At 47.2% G+C, this 16547-nt stretch overlaps 1 protein-coding gene across 5 annotated transcripts in view; it reads right to left on the reverse strand.

Annotated features, from left to right (window-relative positions):
* Positions 1 to 16547, reverse strand: part of skic3 (SKI3 subunit of superkiller complex) — a 165551-nt gene that overhangs the window by 106928 nt on the left and 42076 nt on the right. For 3 of the 5 annotated variants that reach the window (XM_072516311.1, XM_072516309.1, XM_072516310.1), the window contains exons 5-6: positions 14782 to 14857; positions 13054 to 13194 (exon numbers count right to left, since the gene is read on the reverse strand). In XM_072516311.1, coding sequence (XP_072372412.1) covers positions 13054 to 13194; positions 14782 to 14857 — 217 coding nt within the window. Of the gene's footprint in view, positions 1 to 10614; positions 10657 to 13053; positions 13195 to 14781; positions 14858 to 16547 lie in introns of those variants that run through there. The other 2 variants (XM_072516313.1, XM_072516312.1) reach the window with 2 other exon arrangements.

A 16547-nucleotide genomic window follows, 5' to 3' on the forward strand; every position in this document is an offset into this window, starting at 1 on the left:
AGCACACAAACTTTATAAAAGTCAGAATCAAATTAATTATGCTTAGTAATCAGACGGTGCAGGCTTCAATGCTACAAGGTAAGTGGCCATAGTATACGAGAAGATCAAACTGAATAGTACTGAAGAGGGGTTTAGATTGGCTAGATTTCTCTGGCCGAGGTTCATTTAATCCATTAGCAATATTTTGAAGAAAACCTTTCCCTCCTTTGTTCAAGAACAAATTCAAATACTTCTGCACACTTTTGAAATTCTTTTTAGACCTGTAACATTTTTTCATAAATTATGAAAGCATATTCATATATGGATTTTCACTGGAATGTTGACTTTGGGCTGCAGTTAGAGTGCTTAAGTGGGAGGGTTAATTTCTATCTAAATTCTAGTCTTTTATTTAGTAACTACTTAAAGTTGCTGTTTGGTTTGGAGGAAGGTGAATTTTAGACCAGCTTCAAAGCAGGGCTCATGCTGGTTTAGCACAGTGGGCTAAACAGCTGGTTTGTAATGCAGAACAATGCCAGCAGCGCGGGTTCAATTCCTGTACCGGCCTCCCTGAACAGGTGTCGGAATGTGGCGACTAGGGGCTTTTCACAGTAACTTCATTGAAGTCTAATTGTGACAATAAGCAATTATTATTATTATTACAGGCTCTGCTTGCAGCTGCCACTAGTTAATTAGATAATTGGCTTAAACTTTTTTTCAAAAGCTAGATTCAGACAGTATAAAAGTAGGCCATCTTAGAGTACTGCAGTACAGTGCTTAAGTGGGAGTTTTGTGACTAAGGGAGTTCGGTGAGGAAGGAGCGAGGCGCTCCTTTCATTTCCTAGCTGTCCTCAAAGGTGAGCAGTGGCCTTGCAACAGGAATCACCGGGTGGGCACCAACAGCAGGTTTTCAGAGGTGATGTCACAGTTCAGAAAGTGAAGTGGGAACAACAGGCGCAGATCACAGCAGGAGCAGAGAGGGAGAAAAGCCAGGGGAGGTGAACCTTCACATCAGGAGCAGAGGAGGAAAAACCTGAAGAGCAGCCTGGGAAGGTTAGTGATTTGCCTGGAGTTTTCCAATTGGGGGAATAAATTGAAAAATTACATCACAGAAAGGCTGTGACTTGATTGGCAATACAGAATTGTGCGCTAGATTTGAAAATCCAGAAACTTCCGGGTGCGGCGATGACCAGCTGAGTCGCACGTTTCGGCAGCTCCCGGTGGAACGGACTTTTGGGCTCTTAATAAGAGCCCCAACGGCAATTGTAAAGGCTAAAAGTACTGTGCGGTGAACCAGAAGGGAATCCCCCCGGATACGGATGAAAAAAGGAGAGGAAGGTGGCCGGATTGCGGTGGATCCTTTAGATCAGCGGGAAGGAAGGCAAGCAAAAACCAAGATGGCGTCGGAAGGTGGCAGTTTAATATGGGGCCCTGAGCAACACGAGTTTTTGAAACGCTGCGTGGAAGAACTCAAAAAGGAAATGAAGAAGGAGCTGTTGGCCCCGATATTACAGGCGATCGAAGGGCTAAAGGAGGAGCAAAAGATCCAGGAGCGGGAGCTTCGGGTCGTGAAGGCAAAGGCTGCCGAGAATGAGGACGACATACAGGGCCTGGTGGTGAAGATGGAGATGCACGAGGCACACCATAAACGATGTGTGGAAAGGCTGGAGGCGCTGGAGAACAACGCAGGGAGGAACAACCTAAGGATTCTTGGTCTTCCTGAAGGTGCGGAGGGAGCGGACGTCGGGGCATATGTGAGCACGATGCTGCACTCGTTAATGGGAGCGGAGGCCCCGGCGGGTCCGCTGGAGGTGGAGGGAGCATACCGAGTGATGGCGCGAGGACCGAGAGCAGGAGAAATTCCTAGAGCCATAGTGGTGAGATTCCTCCGTTTTAAGGATAGAGAGAGATGGTCCTTAGATGGGCAAAGAAAACTCTGAGTAGTAAGTGGGAGAACGCGGTGATCCGCGTATACCAAGACTGGAGTGCAGAGGTGGCGAGAAGGAGGGCGAGCTTTAATCGGGCCAAGGCGGTGCTTCACAAAAAGAAGATAAAATTCGGAATGCTGCAACCGGCTAGACTGTGGGTCACATATCTAGGGAGGCACCGCTACTTTAAGACGGCGGATGAGGCGTGGACTTTTATCGTGGAAGAAAAATTGGAATGAGCGGGTTATTAAAAAAAGAACGTTTGAAACAAAGTGGTGGGGCGAGTATGGGGGGCGAAGAGGGAGGTAAAAAGGGGGGAAAGAGGAGTTTTATGTTATTAATCCTGCTATGTGGTAACTTTTCTCTCTTCCACAGGAGGTGGTGGGGGGAGGAAAGGAGGTGGAGGAGATGGGGTGTTGGCCATTGGGGGCGGGGCCAAGGGGGAAGCGCGGGCTCGGTTCCCGCGCTATGATAATCATGGCGGGAATAGGGAAGCAGGAAGGAGGGGGCGTCGCACGGTGCGAGCCGAGGTCACGGGGGGAAGCCGAGGTTGGCCAGAGTTTGCTGACTTCTGGGAGCAACATGGGGGGTGTAACTACGCTAGTGGGGGATTTAGCGGGGGGGGGGGGGTGAATTATTGGGCTGCTGCTGCTGGGGAGCTGGCATGGGGTGGGATGGGCGGGGGGGCACTGTCTGGGGGGGACACAGCTGCGTGGGAACCGGGTGAGGAGCTGGAAAAAGGGGATGGCTAATCGACAAGGGGGGGGGGGGGGGTAAAAAGCCCCCCAACCCGGCTGATCACGTGGAACGTGAGAGGGCTGAACGGGCCGATAAAGAGGGCACGGGTACTCGCACACCTTAAGAAACTTAAGGCAGACGTGGTTATGTTACAGGAAACGCACTTGAAACTGATGGACCAGGTGAGACTACGTAAAGGTTGGGTGGGGCAGGTGTTCCATTCGGGGCTAGATGCGAAAAACAGGGGGGTGGCTATATTAGTGGGGAAGCGGGTAATGTTTGAGGCAAAGACTATAGTGGCGGATAGCGGGGGCAGATACGTGATGGTGAGTGGCAAACTACAGGGGGAGATGGTGGTTTTGGTAAACGTACATGCCCCGAACTGGGATGATGCCAATTTCATGAGGCGTATGCTAGGACGCATCCCGGACCTAGAGGTGGGAAAGTTGGTAATGGGGGGGAGATTTCAATACAGTGTTGGAACCAGGGCTGGACAGGTCGAGGTCCAGGACTGGAAGGAGGCCGGCAGCAGCCAAGGTGCTTAAAGATTTTATGGAGCAGATGGGAGGAGTAGACCCGTGGAGATTTAGCAGACCTAGGAGTAAGGAGTTTTAGTTTTTCTCCTATGTCCACAAAGTCTATTCGCGAATAGACTTTTTTGTTTTGGGAAGGGCGTTGATCCCGAAGGTGAGGGGAACGGAGTATACGGCTATAGCCATTTCGGATCACGCTCCACATTGGGTGGACTTGGAGATAGGGGAGGAAACAGAAGGGCGCCCACCCTGGAGAATGGACATGGGACTAATGGCAGATGAGGGGGTGTGTCTAAGGGTGAGGGGGTGCATTGAAAAGTACTTGGAACTCAATGACAATGGGGAGGTCCAGGTGGGAGTGGTCTGGGAGGCGCTGAAGGCAGTGGTTAGAGGGGAGCTGATATCAATAAGGGCACATAAAGGAAAGCAGGAGAGTAGGGAACGGGAGTGGTTGCTGCAAGAACAGTTTAAAGCTATGTCCCCTCGTGCCAGCCATATCCATCCGCGGGAGAAGGCTCTCACTGTCCACCCTATCCAACCCCCTGATCATTTTGTATGCCTCTATTAAGTCTCCTCTTAACCTTCTTCTCTCCAACGAAAACAACCTCAAGTCCATCAGCCTTTCCGCATAAGATTTTCCCTCCATACCAGGCAACATCCTGGTAAATCTCCTCTGCACCCGCTCCAAAGCCTCCACGTCCTTCCTATAATGCGGTGACCAGAACTGTACGCAATACTCCAAATGCGGCCGTACCAGAGTTCTGTACAGCTGCAACATGACCTCCCGACTCCGGAACTCAATCCCTCTACCAATAAAGGCCAACACTCCATAGGCCTTCTTCACAACCCTATCAACCTGGGTGGCAACTTTCAGGGATCTATGTACATGGACACCTAGATCACTCTGCTCATCCACACTTTCAAGAACTTTACCATTAGCCAAATATTCCGCATTCCTGTTATTCCTTCCAAAGTGAATCACCTCACACTTCTCTACATTAAACTCCATTTGCCACCTCTCAGCCCAGCTCTGCAGCTTATCTATATCCCTCTGTAACCTGCTACATCCTTCCACACTATCGACAACACCACCGACTTTAGTATCGTCTGCAAATTTACTCACCCACCCTTCTGCGCCTTCCTCTAGGTCATTGATAAAAATGACAAACAGCAACGGCCCCAGAACAGATCCTTGTGGTACTCCACTTGTGACTGTACTCCATTCTGAACATTTCCCATCAACCACCACCCTCTGTCTTCTTTCAGCTAGCCAATTTCTGATCCACATCTCTAAATCACCCTCAATCCCCAGCCTCCGTATTTTTTGCAATAGCCTACCGTGGGGAACCTTATCAAACGCTTTGCTGAAATCCATATACACCACATCAACTGCTCTACCCTCGTCTACCTGTTCAGTCACCTTCTCAAAGAACTCAATAAGGTTTGTGAGGCATGACCTACCCTTCACAAAGCCATGCTGACTATCCCTGATCATATTATTCCTATCTAGATGATTATAAATCTTGTCTCTTATAATCCCCTCCAAGGCTTTACCCACTACATAGAACATAGAACAATACAGCGCAGTACAGGCCCTTCGGCCCACGATGTTGCACCGAAACAAAAGCCATCTAACCTACACTATACCATTATCATCCATATGTTTATCCAATAAACTTTTAAATGCCCTTTGTGAGGCTCACCGGTCTATAGTTGCCGGGGTTGTCTCTGCTCCCCTTTTTGAACAAAGGGACCACATTTGCTGTCCTCCAGTCCTCTGGCACTATTCCTGTAGCCAATGATGACATAAAAATCAAAGCCAAAGGTCCAGCAATCTCTTCCCTGGCCTCCCAGAGAATCCTAGGATAAATCCCATCAGGTCCCGGGGACTTATCTATTTTCAGCCTGTCCAGAATTGCCAACACCTCTTCCCTACGTACCTCAATGCCATCTATTCTATTAGCCTGGGGCTCAGCATTCTCCTCCACAACATTATCTTTTTCCTGAGTGAATACTGACGAAAAATATTCATTTAGTATCTCGCCTATCTCTTCAGACTCCACACACAATTTCCCATCCCTGTCCTTGACTGGTCCTACTCTTTCCCTAGTCATTCGCTTATTCCTGACATACCTATAGAAAGCTTTTGGGTTTTCCTTGATCCTTCCTGCCAAATACTTCTCATGTCCCCTCCTTGCTCGTCTTAGCTCTCTCTTTAGATCCTTCCTCGCTACCTTGTAACTATCCATCGCCCCAACCGAAACTTCACACTTCATCTTCACATAGGCCTTCTTCCTCTTAACAAGAGATTCCACTTCCTTGGTAAACCACGGTTCCCTCGCTCGACGCCTTCCTCCCTGTCTGACCGGTACATACTTATCAAGAACACGCAGTAGCTGATCCTTGAACAAGCCCCACTTATCCAGTGTGCCCAACACTTGCAGCCGACTTCTCCACCTTATCCCCCCCAAGCCACGTCTAATGGCATCATAATTGCCCTTCCCCCAGCTATAACTCTTGCCCTGCGGTGTATACTTATCCCTTTCCATCATTAACGTAAACGTCACCGAATTGTGGTCACTGTCCCCAAAGTGCTCTCCTACCTCCAAATCCAACACCTGGCCTGGTTCATTACCCAAAACCAAATCCAACGTGGCCTCGCCTCTTGTTGGCCTGTCAACATATTGTTTCAGGAAACCCTCCTGCACACACTGTACAAAAAAACGACCCATCTATTGTACTCGAACTATATCTTTTCCAGTCAATATTTGGAAAGTTAAAGTCTCCCATAATAACTACCCTGTTACTTTCGCTCATATCCAGAATCATCTTCGCCATCCTTTCCTCTACATCCCTAGAACTATTAGGAGGCCTATAAAAAACTCCCAACAGGGTGACCTCTCCTTTCCTGTTTCTAACTTCAGCCCATACTACCTCGGAAGAAGAGTCCCCATCTAGCATCCTCTCCGCCACCGTAATACTGCTCTTGACTAGCAGCGCCACACCTCCCCCTCTTTTGCCTCCTTCTCTGAGCTTACTAAAACACCTAAACCCCGGAACCTGCAACATCCATTCCTGTCCCTGCTCTATCCATGTCTCCGAAATGGCCACAACATCGAAGTCCCAGGTACCAACCCATGCTGCCAGTTCCCCTACCTTGTTTCGTATACTCCTGGCATTGAAGTAGACACACTTCAAACCACCTACCTGAACACTGGCCCCCTCCTGCGACGTCCAATCTGTGCTCCTGACCTCTATACTCTCATTCTCCCTTACCCTAAAACTACAATCCAGGTTCCCACTCCCCTGCTGCATTAGTTTAAACCCCCCGAAAGAGCACTAACAAATCTCCCCCCCAGGATATTTGTGCCCCTCAGGTTCAGATGTAGACCATCCTGTCTGTAGAGGTCCCACCTTCCCCAGAAAGAGCCCCAGTTATCCAGAAATCTGAATCCCTCCCGCCTGCACCATCCCTGTAGCCACGTGTTTAAATGCTCTCTCTCCCTATTCCTCATCTCACTATCACGTGGCACGGGCAACAACCCAGAGATAACAACTCTGTTTGTTCTAGTTCTGAGCTTCCATCCTAGCTCCCTGAAAGCCTGCCTGACATCCTTGTCCCCTCTCCTACCTATGTCGTTAGTGCCAATGTGGACCACGACTTGGGGCTGCTCCCCCTCCCCCCTAAGGACCCGGAAAACACGATCCGAGACATCACGTACCCTTGCACCTGGGAGGCAACATACCAAACGTGAGTCTCTCACGCTCCCACAAAATCTCCTATCTGTGCCCCTGACTATAGAGTCCCCAATTACTAATGCTCTGCTCCTCTCCCCCCTTCCCTTCTGAGCAACAGGGACAGACTCCGTGCCAGAGGCCCGTACCCCATGGCTTACCCCTGGTAAGTCCCCCCCCCCCACAAGTATCCAAAGCGGTATACTTGTTTCTCAGGGGAACGACCGCAGGGGATCCCTGCACTGACTGCTTTTTCCCAGTCCCTCTTACAGTTACCCACCTATCTCCAATCTTTGGTGTAACTAATTCCCTGAAGCTGCTATCTATGACCCCTTCTGCCTCCCGAATGATCCGAAGTTCTTCCAACTCCAGCTCCAGTTCCCTAACTCGGTCTCCATATGTGGACTTGCTCGCCCCGCTACTGATGAGGACCTTTAATGAGGCAAAGGAAAGGGGACAGCTGCCCCCGACTATGTCTGAGGCAACGATATCGCTTCTCCTAAAGAAGGAAAAAGACCCGCTGCAATGCGGGTCCTATAGACCCATTTCCCTCCTAAATGTAGACGCTAAGATTCGGGCCAAGGTAATGGCAATGAGGATAGAGGATTGTGTCCCGAGGGTGGTCCATGAGGACCAAACTGGGTTTGTGAAGGGGAGACAGCTGAATACGAATATACGGAGGCTGCTAGGGGTAATGATGATGCCCCCACCAGAGGGGGAAGCGGTGATAGTGGTGGCGATGGATGCCGAGAAAGCATTTGATAGAGTGGAGTGGGATTATCTGTGGGAGGTGCTGAGGAGATTTGGTTTTGGAGATGAGTATGTTGGATGGGTGCAGCTGTTGTATAGGGCCCCAGTGGCGAGTGTGGTCACGAATGGACGGGGATCTGCATACTTTCGGCTCCATAGAGGGACAAGGCAGGGATGCCCTCTGTCCCCATTATTGTTTGCACTGGCGATTGAGCCCCTGGCAATAGCATTGAGGGGTTCCAAGAAGTGGAGGGGAGTACTTAGAGGAGGAGAAGAACACCGGGAATCTCTGTATGTGGATGATTTGTTGTTATATGTAGCGGACCCGGCGGAGGGGATGCCAGAGATAATGCGGACACTTCGGGAGTTTGGAGAATTCTCAGGATATACACTGAACATGGGGAAAAGTGAGTTGTTTATGGTGCATCCAGGGGAGCAGAGCAGAGAAATAGAGGACTTTCCGCTGAGGAAGGTAACAAGGGACTTTCGTTACTTGGGGATCCAGATAACCAAGAATTGGGGTACATTGCATAGGTTAAATTTAACGCGATTGGTGGAACAAATGGAGGAGGACTTCAAGAGATGGGACATGGTATCCCTGTCACTGGCAGGGAGGGTGCAGGCGGTTAAAATGGTAGTCCTCCCGAGATTCCTCTTTGTGTTTCAGTGCCTCCCGGTGGTGATCACAAAGGCTTTTTTCAAAAGGATCGAAAAGAGTATCATGAGTTTTGTGTGGGCCGGGAAGACCCCGAGAGTGAGGAAGGGATTCTTACAGCGTAGTAGGGATAGGGGGGGGCTGGCACTACCAAGCCTAAGTGAGTACTACTGGGCCGCCAATATCTCAATGGTGAGTAAGTGGATGGGAGAAGAGGAGGGAGCGGCGTGGAAGAGATTGGAGAGGGCGTCCTGTAGGGGGACTAGCCTACAAGCTATGGTGACGGCCCCATTGCCGTTCCCACCGAAGAAATACACCACAAGCCCGGTGGTGGTGGCGACTTTGAAAATTTGGGGACAGTGGAGACGGCATAGGGGAAAGACGGGAGCCTTGGTGGGGTCCCCGATAAGAAATAACCATAGGTTTGCCCCGGGGAGAATGGATGGGGGATTTGGAATATGGCGAAGAGTAGGAGTAACGCAACTGAAAGATCTGTTTGTGGATGGGAAGTTCGCAAGTCTGGGAGCGCTGACCGAGAAATATGGGTTGCCCCAAGGGAATGCATTCCGGTATATGCAACTGAGGGCTTTTGCGAGGCAAAAGGTGAGGGAATTCCCGCAGCTCCCGACGCATGAGGTGCAGGACAGAGTGATCTCAAAGACATGGGTGGGGGACGGTAAGGTGTCAGATATATATAGGGAAATGAGGGACGAGGGGGAGATTATGGTAGATGAGCTGAAAGGGAAATGGGAAGAAGAGCTGGGGGAGGAGATTGAAGAGGGGCTGTGGGCTGATGCCCTAAGTAGGGTAAACTCATCGTCCTCGTGTGCCAGGCCAAGCCTGATTCAATTTAAGGTGTTACACAGGGCGCATATGACTGGAGCACGGCTCAGTAAATTTTTGGGGGTAGAGGATAGGTGTGCGAGATGCTCGAGAAGCCCAGCGAATCACACCCACATGTTCTGGTCATGTCCGGCACTACAGGGGTTCTGGGTGGGGGTGACAAAGGTGCTTTCGAAGGTGGTGGGGGTCCAGGTCGAACCAAGCTGGGGGTTGGCTATATTCGGGGTTGCAGAAGAGCCGGGAGTGCAGGAGGCGAAAGAGGCTGATGTTTTGGCCTTTGCGTCCCTAGTAGCCCGGCGCAGGATACTGTTGATGTGGAAGGAAGCCAAGCCCCCGGGGGTGGAGACCTGGATAAATGACATGGCAGGGTTTATAAAGCTGGAACGGATTAAGTTCGTCCCAAGGGGATCGGCTCAAGGGTTCACCAGGCGGTGGCAACCGTTCGTCGAATACCTCACAGAAAGATAGAGGGAATGGAAAAGAAGAAGGCAGCAGCAGCAGCCCAAGGGCGGGGGAGGAACCAGAAGGACTCTCAGGGTTGTTAATATATATATGTATAATATGTATAGGTCGTTGCTATAAATAATTGTATATTGGACTGTTAAATCATATTTTTGGAGAGTGTTTATCTGAGACAAGGCAGTTGCCATTTAGTTTTCGTTTTTGTTATATATTATTTATTCTTTGTTTAAAAAACAGGTCATTGTTATTTATACTGTTATATTATTGTGTAAAGGATACACAATGTACTGTGATGGTTGACCAAAAATTTTCAATAAAATATTATTTAAAAAAAAAGATTTGAAAATCCATTTTAAATTACTGATAAGTTGCTTTCAGATCAAGGGAATAACGAGAGATATGAAAAACAGTTGAAAAATGTTACAAACCAAATTAAAAGCCAATTAAATAAAATAAGGGTGGAAGGCCAGGGAATGTGTTGAATCCGCATGTTGTGGGAAGTGGTGGACCTCATCATGGTTCTTAGTGACCACATCCGTAGTAAGTGCTGGTTGCTCGAGGAACTCCGTCTCAGAGTTGATGAGCTGCAGTCTGAGTTTCGGGCGCTGTGACACATCAGGGAGGGGTAGAGGTACCTGGTTGCTGTGGTTCAGGAGACAGCCACATTCCTTAGGCCAACTACTTTGAATTCAACCAGTGGTCAGGGACAAGAAGGCTTGGCTGCGAGTGAGGCAGGTCGGGTTGCAGAAGCCTCAGCCCATGTTCCTGTCCAACAGGTTCAAGATTCATGCTCTGTGTGGACGGGAATAGGAACTGGGGCCGGGGGGGCGTGTTTGTGTGTGGTTGAGCAAACTGACCATAGCACCTTGGTACAGGGCGACATTCAAGTGTGGGGAGAGAAGAGAAATGCAGTCATAATTGGGGATAGTATTGTTAGGGGCATAGACACTGTTCTGTGACCATGATTGAGAGTCCCGAAGATTGTGTTGCCTACCTGGTGCCAGGGTTCGGGATATCTCATCTAGCTGCTGAGGGAACTTGAGGAGTTGGAGGGTAGTGATCCTGTTGTCATGGTCCATGTGGGTCGAGGTTCTGCTAAGGGAATGTGATCAGCTTGGGGCTAAATTAAAAAGCAGAAGCAAAAAGGTAATAATCTCTGGATTACTACGTGAACCACGAGCTAATTAGCACAGGGCCTATAAGATTAGGGAGGTAAGATTAGGAAGAGTTCAGTTGCAGGGAAAATTAGAACTAAAATTAAAGGAGGAGGTAGGAGTGCAGGTTAACGATGTGGCGGATGGTTACCAGAAAATAAAGGTGAGGGACAGAACGGGTGAATGTCTTTTTGCGACATGGAATTATATGAAAAAAAGATTCGGGAAATTTGACAATAGAACAAATTTAAAAGCTTTGTATCTAAATTCACAATGCATTCCGAACAAAATTAATGAATTAATTGCGTATATAATACGCAAAAGGCTATGGTTTGGTGGTGATTACTGAGACATGGTTACAAGAGACCAGGTCTGGGAACTGAATATCCAAGGATATTCAGTATCTTGGAAAGATTGACTGAAAGGAAAAGGAGGTGGTGTCGCAAGGGATCAGTGCTGTAATGAGAAATTATATAAGCACTGGAGATCAAGATGTGGAACATGTCTGGGTAGAAATGAAAAAAAGCAAAGGGAAGAAGTCCCTGTTGGGAGTAATCTATATAGGTCCCCAATCAGTAGTTCTGCAGCGGAGCACAGTATAAACGAGGAAATACTGGGGGCTTGGAAGAAAGGTATAGCAATAATCATGGGTGATCTTAATATGCACATGGACTGAATTAATCAAATTGGCATGGGTAGCCTTGATAGAGAGTTCATTGAATGTATTAGAGATGGCTTCTTGGAACAATATGTTGTGAAACTAACTAGGGAGCAGGCTACTCTGGATTTAATATTGTGTAATGAGGGGGGATTCATTAATGACCTCATAGTTAAGGATCTGCCAGGAAATAGTGATCATAGTATGATAAAATTCAAAATTCAGTTGGGGGGAATGGGCGAGAAAGTGGAGTCCCACACTAGCCTTCTGGAATTAAACAAAGGTAATTTCACAGGCATGAGGGCAGATTAAGCCTGAGTAGAGGGGGCAGGAAGACTATAAGGTAGGTCAGCTGATGAGCAGTGGCTTTTGTTTAAGGAGATACACAATTCCTCACAACTAAAATATATTCCAGTGAGGAAGAAAGACGGTAGAGGGGCAAAATAGAAATCATGGGCGCGATTCTCTGACCCCCCCCCGCCGGGTCGGAGAATCGCCGGGGGCTGGCGTGAATCTCGCCCCCGCCGTGTCCCGAATTCTCCGCCACCAGAGAATCGGCGGGGGCGGGAATCGCGCCGCGCCGGTCAGCGGGCTCCCCCCGGCGATTCTCCGGCCCGCGATGGGCTGAAATCCCGCCGCTGTCAACCCTCGCCAGCCGGCGTGGATTGAACCACCTACCTTACCGGTGGGGGCAGACAGCGCGTGCGAGCTCCGGGGTCCTGGGGGGGGGGGGGGGGGGGCAATCTGGCCCCGGGGAGTGCCCCCACGGTGGCCTGGCCCGCGATCGGGGCCCACCAATCGGCAGGCGGGCCTGTGCCGTGGGGCACTCTTTTTCTTCTGAGGACAGATTTTTTAAAAAAAATGTTTTAATTGTTTTTTTTTGCTATAGTTAGATAGATGTTTAATTAGTCATGGGTTGAAGGGTGACGGAGAACAGATCAGGGGTTATGGGGAGAAGGTAGAAGAACGGGGATGAGGAACATATCAGCCATAATCGAATGGAAGAGCAGACACGATGGGCCGAATGGCCTAATTCTGGTCCTATATCTTATGGTTTTATATTCAGCAGCTTTTCAGTTCCAATTGACCACTTATTTCTATCAACAGAATGGTTATCGAAGAAGAATAACTTCACAACTTCTTCTGTGACTACATGCCAGTTTCTTCCAGAATAGGATAGGTACAGCTACGGTTACATCTGCAATCATATTAAAATTGGGGCCTTGAAGGAGGGAATCTAGTAACAAAGTTAATTATGACTGAGTTTCCAGGTTCACCTCTCAAGCTAGTCTCTGGCGCACAAGAAGTGAAAATACCCAGGGAAAACTAAATATTTTTCTCATGGTTTTCCAGAACAGGAGACCAATTCTCTATTCCAGAAGGGTTTCTTTCTGCAGTTTTAGCTGCTGTATGAAATGGTTGGGGGTTTCCAAAAACAGAAACCATAAATTTAAATTTTGTTCAGCCAGACAATGGAGTTATGCATTTTTCTAAAGATAGTGATAAAATATGAAAGTTTAACATTAATTCAACAGCTTAATGTTAGTGTAATATCCTCTGAAAACCATTGAAAGTAATCACCGATAACAAATATCTTATTAATATTCTGAGGCGTCTGTACCAGCTGTTGGGTCTCATTATCCTGACTCTCTACTTTGGCTGCAAGCAACTGGATCATTTTCCTCCACAATTGATGAAGCTCTTGTTTATCAGCTCCATCCTGTTGCTTTAGCTGTATCAATCGACTCCATGTTTTGGCAACCTGCAACAGAGGTGTCATCAGGAATGAGGGAATACAGTTCAGAAGAGGAATCAAGACTGTTTTACAAAGATTAAGTGATTATGATAAATGCACAAGATTGTGAATATTTCTGACTTGGTAACGGCATTAGTCAGAAATATTGTACAAATTGAAGATATTAACAGAAGAATTAAACAGTAGACTAGAAAAAATTAGAGCTTAGAATGTGGAATTCTCTTCCTCAAACCATTGAAGCAGCAGCATCCCGAATTTATTTTCAAAGGGAATTATGTGGTTATAAACAGAAATATTAAAGCATATGGAGAATGAGCAGAAGAGTAGGATTAGATTAGGTGGATCAAGTTAAAAAGCATTGGAGAAAATGTATTTGGGCAAATGGTGTGTCTGTGTACTGTCATGCCCTACAGATAGGAGGGGTGCTGTTGTTACTGACCAGAAGTCCTAACTGGAAAATCCAGATCAAAGTCATGGATATAATATTGGAGCAGAGGTTGGGTACTTGGCTCATCTCCTGACACAACAAAGTCTCTGAACCAATGACATTGTGTAATTTGGGGATATTATGGATTACTCACTATTCACCTCTGTGGTTACAGCACTAACTACATTCAAAAGATGTGGAGATGCCGGCATTGGACTGGGGTGAGCACAGTACGAAGTCTTACAACACCAAGTTAAAGACCAACAGGTTTTTTTCGAATCACTAGCTTTCGGAGCACTGCTCCTTCCTCAGGTGAATGACGAGGTGGTTTCCAGAAACACATATATAGACAAAGTCAAAGATGCAATACGACACTTTGAATGCAAGTCTTTTCAGGTAATTAAGTCTGCAGGTCCAGACAGAGCAACTGGAGAGAGGGATAATCACAGGTTAAAGAGGTGTGAATTGTCTCAAGCCAGGACAGTTGGTAGGATTTCGCAAGAACTGGCCAAGGCTCCTTACACAGCACCTTCCAAACCCACAATCTCTACCACAGAGGCATGGGAACACCACCATCTGCAAGTTCCCCTCCAAGTCACACACCATCCTGACTTTGAAATATATCGCTGTTCCTTCACTATTGCAGAGTTAAAATTCTGAAATCTCTCTTTCAACAGTTCTGTGGGTGTATCTACACCACATGGACTGCAATGGTTCAAGAGGGGATGGACAATAAATGTGGGCCTATCCAGAAACTCCTGCCACCAACACATTGTGGCAATTCATTAACATCAGTTCCTCTCTCCCTCTCCCACCTCCAAATTGCACACCCTAACTACGTTATGTATGATAGATCCTTCATGATCAGCGGGTCAAGATCCTGGAATTTCCAAATACCATCAGGTAAGAACCATCACCAAAAAGTTCAAGGCAGCCTAATAACATCTTCTTAGGGCAAGTTATGAACCAGTTATGAACAGTAAATGTCAGCATCACAATCATCCTGAATACAATAAACAAGAGCAATTCGAAGTTGGCAAGGGCAGGAAAGAAACACTATTTTCTGCAAGCAACTTTCCAATGTGCTAAAACACACTGATACTCCACAACAAAGTAGAAAGTACACTTAAAGTTGCTCCAATCCACAGAAATCTAAATGCACTCACCTCTAGATATTTATTTTCTTGATGATAGAGGTCAACTAACTTCAGGCAGACTTCATGCCATTTCTGTTTATCTGAACTATAAAATGGGAAAAGATATTTGAAATTTTATGGTCATGCTATCAAATAATCCATAGAACACTTGAAAATAAATTTGGCTGGAGGGTAGAAAACAGAAGAAATTGTACATAGGAACATCGTAAATAGGAGAATTTGGCCCATTGAGCCAATTCTGTTCTTGACTGAACCACTGTGCTATTTTTCCTTTCTATCCCACATTTCGTTCTTGAACATAGTTATCGAGCTTCTATAGTGCTCTGTCTGGAGGTAGAGAATTCCAAAGATTCACCATCCTTTAAGTGAAGAATTGTTTCCTCATCTAAGTCTTAAATGGCCTACCCCTTATTCTGAGATTGTATCCTCTAATTATAGATGATTATCATGAGGACTAAAACATTAAGACCTCCCCCAAAAACTAGTAGTTTCATAAAGATGCTACCAACTGACATACAGTCCATAAAATAAATCAAAAATTCTCTTCCTTCAAAAGGTCAAATGTAACTAAGTTCTTGCAAATGAAATATTTTACAGGGAGTTCCACGTTGTTGTCTAAGTATGCCTACCCTCATTTTTTCCAACCTTTATAACACTTTGATTAAAGTATGAGCAATTTCAATGTAACTTGGCCCTGACATCAGCTAGTTCACTTGGATAAATTCAGCTAGCTTGTGAGCAATGTGGGATAGACTCATTATAAAAATAATGCTGCATTTGTGAGACGTGTACAATTATCCCAAGTTCATCATTTCAACTTATTAGTCTGGTCACAGACCTTCCCAAATAACAAGGGAAGGCTTTACATTACCAATACTGCTGGCCTATGAAGGTGAGCAGAATGTTCAGAATCAAAATGCTGGATCTGATACCACACAGACCCACCCAGATGTAGTTCACAAAGTCGTGTTTGTGACTTTCCCATTCTGGCGAAGTCTGTTCCTAATTTTGAGACAATGTCTATGCAAGCCACTAAATCATAGAATCCCTGCAGTGCAGAAGGAGGCCATTTGTCCCACAAAGTCTGCACCAGCCCTTGGAAAAAGCACCCTACTTAAGCCCACGCCTCCACCCTATCCCCGTAACCCAGTAACCCCACCTAACCTTTTGGACACAAAGGGGCAATTTAGCAAAGCAAATCCATCTAACCTGCACATCTTTGAACTGCGTGTGGAAACCGGAGCACCCGGAGCACCATGCAGACATGGGGAGAAAGTGCAAACTCCACACAGTCACCTGAGGCCAGATTTGTGAGGCAGCAGTGCTAATCACTGTGCCACCCTGCCACCCGTCATGAAATCCTCAACTCATAGAATCCCTACAGTGCAGAAGGAGGCCATTTGGCCCATCAGGTCTGCACCAACCCTCCGAAAGAGCACCCCACCGTAGCCCTGTAACCCGTAACCCCACCTAACACTATGGGCACTAAGGGGCAAATTAGCATGGCCAATCCACCTAACCTGTACATCTTTAGACTGTGGGAGGAAAACAGGGCATCCGGAGGAATCCTCGCAGATAGGGGGAAAACATACAAACTCCACACAGTCACCCAAGGACGGAATTGAACCTGGGTCCCTGGCGCTGTGAGGCAGTGTTAATCACTGTGTCACAGTGCCACCCAATCAACTGATTGTACAGACCAAGTGGTGAGGCTAAATGTATGAAGCACCACAACAATTTTCACATCGCAGGTAAAGAGAGGCCTTTCCTTTATC

The sequence above is a fragment of the Scyliorhinus torazame genome, chromosome 9 (assembly GCF_047496885.1).
Source record: "Scyliorhinus torazame isolate Kashiwa2021f chromosome 9, sScyTor2.1, whole genome shotgun sequence".
Classification (NCBI taxonomy): domain Eukaryota; kingdom Metazoa; phylum Chordata; class Chondrichthyes; order Carcharhiniformes; family Scyliorhinidae; genus Scyliorhinus; species Scyliorhinus torazame.